Below are 8021 nucleotides of genomic sequence, written 5' to 3' on the forward strand. Positions count from 1 at the left end.
CCCAAACACAGGGCTGGCCTTCCTCTTCACAGCCCGGGGCCAGGTTCCCATGGGCAACTCGAACCTGGCCCAGGCTTCCCTGTTGGGCCAGGGCACCATCAACCAGGGTAAGGGACACGTCACCCAGACTCCACAGCCCAGGGGCCGATTCGCAACCAGCGAGGACACAGCTAGAGCTGGACGGTGAGCAGGAGGCAACACTGCACACCACGCACCTGCTGGGCTTCAGCCTGACAGCCGGCAGCCTGCCCGCAGGGGGCGGAGCAGAGGACAGCTCCTCAATGAGTCTCCGCGTCACCCTCTTCTTAAACAGCAGTTCCGCCTCATGGCGAGTCATTTTATTTTCCAAACCGACAAGGTCAAATATAGAAAGATCGGTTTCCTGGCAGAAAAAAAAAAAAAGAAAATTAGCTACGAGGCAGCAGCACAAGCGCTTAACCAACGATCGACCTACATTCCCAAACAGATGGACCAGGCCCCAAGCGGCCTGACCCTGACTCTGACCGCTCAGGCTCAGCGTGCCTCGGTTTCCCCATCTTTAAAACAAGAATGATGGCACCTGGTCACCCCAAGTGGCAGTGGGAATGGAGAAGACCCCACTCAGAGAAAGACCAGCCTCAGTGGAGGAACGAGAAGTGTGGACAGTTGGGGACGCTAGGCCCCATCCAGGGGAGCAGACCCGGAGCACTGGTACAGGCAGGGGCGGACGTGTGGCATGTCACTCAGTCTAACAGCTGAGCCCAGGGGATGCCCACTCCTCAAGGAGGACGCACCGCCCAAGCTACCGGCTTAGGACCACCCCATGAGCCACTCCACTGGGCTTCTCTCAGACTCAAGCAGTGATAGTGCGGCCTCACCCACAGGGTGCGAGAATCAGAAGTGGGGAACGGTAGGCGTCAGCAGGGATGCGGACAAGACGCACACACTCGACACGCCCCAGCCCTCACCTGGGTAGGAATGAAAAGGTACACTGCTGCGAAAGACAGCCTGGCAGTTCAAAGGTCAAACCGAGCCTGACCTCAGGCCCAGACATGTGCTCGGGGGGCTGGACCTCCCCCCACAGAGCCCGGGCCTGGGCCCGCAGCAGCATTAGTTATAGCAGCTGACGAGTAAGAACGACCTATGTGTCTACCAAGTGACTAACTGACGAACACACGCCGTGGGCCGCCAATCAGCCTCCAGAGGAAGGCGACCGTGCTTGAGGACGGGGAGCTCTGGGAACGGTGTGCGAGTGAAGGACAGACACAGAGCCCACGCACCGCACGGTTCCACGTACGTGGACGGTGTGAGCCCAGAGCGCGGGGCACAGCCGACGGAGGGGCTGCTAGGACAGGCGGGGGAGTGACAGCTGCCGTGCACGGGGCGCCTTTGGTGAATGAATGCTCTCGGCAGGGGTGACGGCTGCACCCCCGTGAACGTGCAGATGCCATCAACTGCACCCTCTAGAGGATGCGCATCTGAACACAAAGCACAACATGGAGCGGCCACCTATGTACAACATGCCTCCCCTCTAGCGCCCTGAGGGCATCTGCCCGTTCGCCAGCACCGCTCAGGGCTCCACTGCGGTTCAACTCGCTGAAAGACACGTTCCTGTGTGAGCAGAGACCACAGGGGCAGGAGGAGCAGGCCGGCCGACTCCCGCACGGACAGCCGGCTCACCTTCTGGCCCGTCAGCCACCACAACCTTCCCCAGGCCACTCCTCACACCTCCCTCGTGGGGAGGAAGCTCAGACCACAGAATCCCTGGCCTGTCCCCACTCACCCAGAACACAAGTGGGTCGCAGGCCCTGGGCCTCTGAGCCAGCACCGGGGTGGGGGGTGCGGCAGGGAACTCAGTGGCCAGCACTCGCCCGGGACACCTCCTGCACCCTCAGGGGTGTCACTATAACCCTGGGCCTGGCTCTGTCCCATGCGCTGAACTGCGCGGTTTCCCACAGCCCCTGGGATGTGCAAGGCTGGGCGACGTGCCCCTTCGGGTCCATTCGGAAGCGGGTCCGTATCAAGGAGAAAGCATGTCACGGGGTCGCTTGCCTCCACCCAAAGTCAGGCCACAGTGGCCGATACCTGGCCCCACTTACCTTCCAAGAGTCCGAGTCGAGTGCCTTCAGGATGAGGGAGGCCAAGCGGTACTGCAGCGGCCCTGCCGCATACGACGACTCCGGGAGCCGCGGCTCCACCAGGCCGGGGTGGTTGCAGATACGCTGCAGCCTCAGGAGGATGCCCAGCACGTCCACGAAGTGCCCGCTCTTCAGCGCCTCCTGGGTGCTGCGTGGGGGAGACACGAGCGTGAGTGTGCGTGCCAGGCAGCTGCCCCAGCACTCAGCTAACCCCCGAGACTCAGCGATCTGCGTTCTCCCCAGATAGAGCTGGACTAATCGTCATCACGTTCAGGTCCCAACTCCCTCTGTCACCGCCCTTGGACCATCACTGCCCGTACGACACAGGAGGAAGCCAGAGCGCCAGCAGGGAGGAAGAGCACGTCTGGATGGCGGACGTGCGGGGTTCCGTCCCACCGCACTGGGCACACCAGGCCGCGGTGCCACCACACTGGGCTCAGGACGAGGACACCTGACCTAGGAAGAGGATGCGTGACATACAAGGGTGAATGCACAGAACAGAGTGTCCCTGTGCCCCCACGGGTGGGGTGCCGGACTGTTAGCCTGCATCCTATCAGCGGGGCTAACACACAAACCAGGTGCGTCCAGGCCTGTGCTGCACAAAGAGCAGGGCAGTGGCCCAGGTGCTCTGGAGTGTCACCCAGAGAAGAGAGGGCTCAACAGGCGAGGCAGGAAGAAGTGTGGAAAACGGGGAGGGGCCGGGGGTCTGCGGGCTTGGGAGCAGAGGCGGGAGAACGAGGGGAAGAGGAACCATAAGCTGATGAAGGACAGACAGCTTTGCAGCCAAGCAGCTGCGCCGACGGGGCACCGTGGCTCAGGCAAAAGCCAGGGGGAGAACCAGGCCTGGGGAGGCCTCTGTGACAGCCCACGCTGCCTGCAGCGCTCAGAGACAGCTCCAGCTGCCACGGAGGCACAGTCCACTCGGAGCTCCACCATTGGGAGTTCTCAACATGATGGGACAAGCCGCAGCGTGAGGTGTAGACAAGGGAGAGGTGCTAAGCACACAGGCGGCTGTGCGGAGCATGGAGGACGACCAAAGACAGGCTGTGTGTGTGCGGGGGCTGGAGCGGGGACTGGACGTCTTCAGAAAGGAGACTACAGGGCCCGTGACTCAGCCTTCTGAGCCAATGTGTGTGTGGTGGAGGGCTCATCACAGAAACCAGGAAGCGGGCTGGAGGACTCCAGACACGGAGGGAGGGGACAAGGGCACCTGAGAAGTGGGAAGGACCACGGTCACAGCAGAGGAAGGGGAGATGCTGACTGAGTGCACTGCGGAACCCACTCCAGGACCCAGGACCACGACGCCACCGGCAAGGAGGACGGCTTGACAGCAACCCAGAAGGTGTTTTCAGGGACTACGTGGGGGGTCAGGCAAGGGCACATTCACCGTCTCCCCACTGCCCAGCAGGCTCCGGGAAAAAGAGGTGCCTGGACACCTGAGTATCTCTCCTGTGGCTCCATCAGACCAAACGCCACAGGACAGCCTAGGGTCCATTGTCCCCAGTGGATCCCAGATCATGGGCCTGGGCCACCGGCATTCTGAGTGTCCCGCACCTACCGAGCGGGATGATGTCATCACCCCTCAGTGCAGAGCAGCCCCATCTCCTGACAATCAACAAAGAGCGACAGCCCAGATATCTGAGTGTGGCTGGCTCTGTGCCAGGCGGTGCCAGGATGCCCAGGGCCTGTGCCCCCCGGCACTGGCGCTGACAGCTGCGTAAGCTACGGGTTTAGCCACTGAAACCTACTGTTCACGAGGTGACGTTGAGATTCACAGAAAAACTGCCTGACACACAGGCTTTACCAACACTGCACTTCCGCTCATGCATGCAGGGTTTCCCCAATGCTCAGGAGGCACGGGTGTCACTGCGAACGCTGTCAGGGCATGGGGTGTCATGGCAGCTGTTCTCGACTAAAGTGATAAACTGACTGCGCCATCAAGGCAGCGAGCGTGTCAAGAGCCGTCTGAGGAATCACGTCTCGGTGAGCGAGAACGCATACCTACGTCGTCCTAAAACGTGTGAAGCAGCCCTATTGCTTGGGCCTGGCCCTCCCTGCAAGCTCCCCGTGTGCAGGCGGTGCTCCGACATGTCTGCGTACACCACGACGGAACCTCGCCGCCCAGCGTCTCGTTTCACACGAGGAGACAGAGCGGAGGTTGTGCCCAGGCCACCGGGCTGGTCCTGGAGGGCTGCCATTCACTCCGCCTCCCTCTCGGACAGAGACCTGCACACCGCCTACGCCCCATGACGGGCACCGGCCACCTCAGGGCTATGCACCCAGCTGCCACGTTCCTTCCCACAAGGAGCAGAACGTGGAAGCCAGCGAGCCGTCAGTGTCACCCGACAAACGCGGGAGCGCATCGGTGATGTCAGTGGCCTTTCAGGCAGAGATCAAATTGTGGTGAAGCTGGTGAGAGCTGTGTGACTTCCCAGCCTCCCATGAGAAGACACAGAGCAGGAATGATCACTGAGCGCTTCGAAACTCAGTAAAATGAAGAGTGTGATGGACAGAGCCAGACGGGTCCCATGAGATCATCACGGAAGGGCTCCTGGGCCCTGAAATTGAGTCCACGTGCAGGAACCACACGCAGTCGCTCTGGGGCTCTGACGGTGCTGCCTGCGCCCCACATACTGCAGCCCCCCCTTACTCGTGGTTTTGGTTACCTGAGGCCGACCATAATCCAAAAGTATGACTGGAGAATTCGAGAAACACGATATGTAAGTTTCAAATTGTGTGCTGCTTCGAGGACGACAAAACCTCCCACTGCCCCACACTCGCTGTTGACGCCCCCTGCCTGTCAGTCACGGAGCAGCGGGCTCAGTTATCAGACCCGCTGTCTTAATAGCTCTGTGCTTATATGTTCAAGTCACCCTGTTTGTTCTTCGTAACAGCCCCAAAGAGCAAGAGCAGTGATGCTGGCAATTTGGACACGCCGAAGAGAGCCCACAAAGTCCTTCCATTAGGAGAAAAGGTTAAAGTCCTCGAAAGAACAAGAACAATGACTATCTGCTGAGCTGCCAGTATCTACAGTGACAACGGGCTTCCATCTGTGACGTCGTGGAAGAGCGCATAGGTTCAGTGTAGGGAGAAATAGTACACACAGAGCTCAAGCCTGTGTGGAGTCCCAGGCACCCGCTGGGGGTCCTGAAACGTCCCCCATGGGCTGAGACTGCTGCGTGCAGCCCTCCTGCTGGCCACAGTGGGCCTGAGGCCCGAAGCCCTGGGCCCTGTGTGTGGAACGACGCGCTGCTCGTCAGCCGTCTCCCACACGAGCATAAACCGAAGCCCTGCGAGACAGGCGGCGAGGCCCGGGAGTGGGCACAGGGGGCCGGCCACGCCCAGGTTAGCCACACGGAAGCAGGAAGGGACCAGGGAGGGAACTGTTGCACGAGCCCAGAGAAGCAGATGTCCCCCACAGGTCCCCGCAGCCGAGGAGGGGGACACAAGGCACGGCGACCCCACTCACCCGGGCTGCAGGATGACGTCCTCGTACAGGGCTTTCTGCCGGTTGGAGAGGCGGCACTTCAACACGTGCTCGTACTTCTTCGTCAGCTGCTTTTCCACGTCTCTCTTGGTTCTCCTCAAGATAAACGGCTGCGTCACCTGAAAGAGGAACACGACGCGCTGTTTCTCATCCATGGCGCCACACGCACAGGCGACCCGCTCCCACGCCCGCCCTCGCGGCCACACATACCCTGTGCAAGCGTATGACCACCTTGTGGTAGTAGTCTTGGTTCTCGTCGCTGGGGGCCTTCAGGGGCAAGTGCAGGTAGGGCCTGGAGATGCCGGGGACGAGGAAGTGCGCCATGGTCCACAGCTCCAAGAAAGTGTTGTGCAGCGGCGCGTCGACCAGGAGCAGGCGCTGCTGGCTGTGCACAGAGGGACAGCGTCAGGGAGCCCAGACGCCGAGAGCGGGGGCAGAGCCGCCTGCTCTGCAGACACTTAATGGGACCACGACGATCCTGAGGGGTGGGCCTACCACGCGCCCACAGGCTCGAAGCATGGCTGACATGAACACTCTCGTGTCCCCAGCACGACTGCTATGAGAGGAGGAGGGAACTCTGCAGCTCACAGAGAATTCCGTGCACGCCTGCAGCCCCCCAGCCTTCTACACAGGCCCCCTCACGTCAACACAACACAACGCAAGTCGTGCAGAGCGGCGTGTGGATCAGACCTCTGCAAGGTGAACACAGCTTCCCAGTGCCTCTCGGTCAGGCCCTTCACGCGCTGCATGTCGTCGATGACCAGGCACCGCCACCGCACACGACTGAAGGCCGCGTGGCCCCGGAAGAGCTGCTTATAGGACGTGATGCAGACGTGGAAGCTGTTGGGCTCGGTCCACCCCTGCCACACACAGAACAAGGCCTCAGCGTCTCCTCGCCCACAGATCACCCCCGACCAACCTGCCCGCCACCCACAAGCACCCCACTCGTTCTCCTTGGCAACTTGCTTGTCACCGCACAGACACGGGCTGAGTACCCATTTCTGTCGCCTCTTCCTCCAGGAGCCACAGCACTTGTGTGGACAAACTAAGAGGCAGCTTTGGAGGTGCGAACAACTGTTTTTGGAAAACGGACAATCTATTGCAGAGCATTCGGAAGTGGGACTAGCTCTAACAGGCTACAACCTGAGCAAGGGAAAAACTCAGATGGCGGGAAACGTGAAAACCTACGCTGCAGCTGACTGCATTATGAGCTTTTTAAAAACAAATGAGTAACCAGAGACAGGAAAAACGACAGTGAAGGGTTATCTCAAGGTATCCCTTTTGTAAATGCTACTCAACACAGCGGTCTGACGATAAGCCAGCGTTTTACTTCGGCGAGCAACTGTGATCCCTGTATAACGCACTTTGATGTAGACTCTAGTACATGAAACCAATGGGTGGAAAAAAGAAAAACAGTCCAAATTTGTTCTAGAAGCTTACTGCGCATTACAGTATTCAAGCACATACAGGGAAGTAATTTACAGATTTTTAATTCAGAATGAGGAGGCACCAATTTCTCATTTACGCCTTCGAGAGCCCATGGGCCTAGAGTTTAAAGGGAGCGGGCTCTAGTTCTGAAAGGGAATCCCCTCCCTTCCTGGGCAGTGAACATGAGGCCGTCTGCACCTGTGGCCCCCTGCAGGTAGCAACAGGTATGTCAGTTGTAGCGGATGCTTTTAAGGGGTTACGAATCCAGGAACAACTTCAAGGCCTGGTACCTCACAGTAATTACGCTACTAAGCATCTCCGGACACTCTGAAATTTGTCTCCTGCAGACACGCAGATGATTTTCTGTCTGGGTCTGTTTCATGTTTAAACCGAAGTACCTGTCTCTTCGCTTTGAGCTCTCTGGGGCTGCCAACATATAAGAGGGTTTTGAGCCCAGGACACCAACGCTTCAACTCGAGCTCCCACTTGAGGACGCTGCAGCTTCTCACGACGACCAGGTGAGGGCCCCAGGTGCCTGTGAAGGGAAGAGATGCAGCATGCTCCTCTGCGGGTAAAATTGCTGTCCGGGCCCCGGCACTGTCTCAGAGCAGCTCCAGAGGTGTGTGTGGGGACGCACAGGTGTCCTCGCCACCATGCAACCTGGAGTCGGAGGCTCATCCCACTCCCGTGCTCAGCAGCATTCCTCCAGAGTCCAGGCCAGACTCCCAGCAGGCAATCGGCGAAGACGACTGGACGCGTCGGTACCGAATGAGCACTTATTCAAAAACGGGCAACCCCCCTGAGAGTCTGTCCCGTTACAAGGGACAGCACTCAGAAGCAAGCAGCAGAGTGGCCCGCAGCCCAAGGTCGCCCCAGCCCCTGTGGGCACGCTCACCGCCGGGCCCAACCTCTACCCAGAACACACCCATCCCAGCCCAGCACATGTGGTTTCCATCTCGTTCTGAAAAATAGGGTTTTTAAATTATTAG

At 59.4% G+C, this 8021-nt stretch overlaps 1 protein-coding gene across 1 annotated transcript in view; it reads right to left on the minus strand.

Annotated features, from left to right (window-relative positions):
• EP400 (E1A binding protein p400) overlaps window positions 1-8021 on the minus strand; it is an 84458-nt gene that overhangs the window by 38580 nt on the left and 37857 nt on the right. The window contains exons 14-19 of the mRNA XM_039879483.1: window positions 7431-7633; window positions 6295-6464; window positions 5815-5989; window positions 5587-5723; window positions 2079-2265; window positions 216-382 (exon numbers count right to left, since the gene is read on the minus strand). Coding sequence (XP_039735417.1) covers window positions 216-382; window positions 2079-2265; window positions 5587-5723; window positions 5815-5989; window positions 6295-6464; window positions 7431-7633 — 1039 coding nt within the window. The remainder of the gene's footprint in view (window positions 1-215; window positions 383-2078; window positions 2266-5586; window positions 5724-5814; window positions 5990-6294; window positions 6465-7430; window positions 7634-8021) is intronic.

Source organism: Pteropus medius, unplaced genomic scaffold, assembly GCF_902729225.1.
Source record: "Pteropus medius unplaced genomic scaffold, Ma_sr-lr_union100, whole genome shotgun sequence".
Lineage (NCBI taxonomy): Eukaryota > Metazoa > Chordata > Mammalia > Chiroptera > Pteropodidae > Pteropus > Pteropus medius.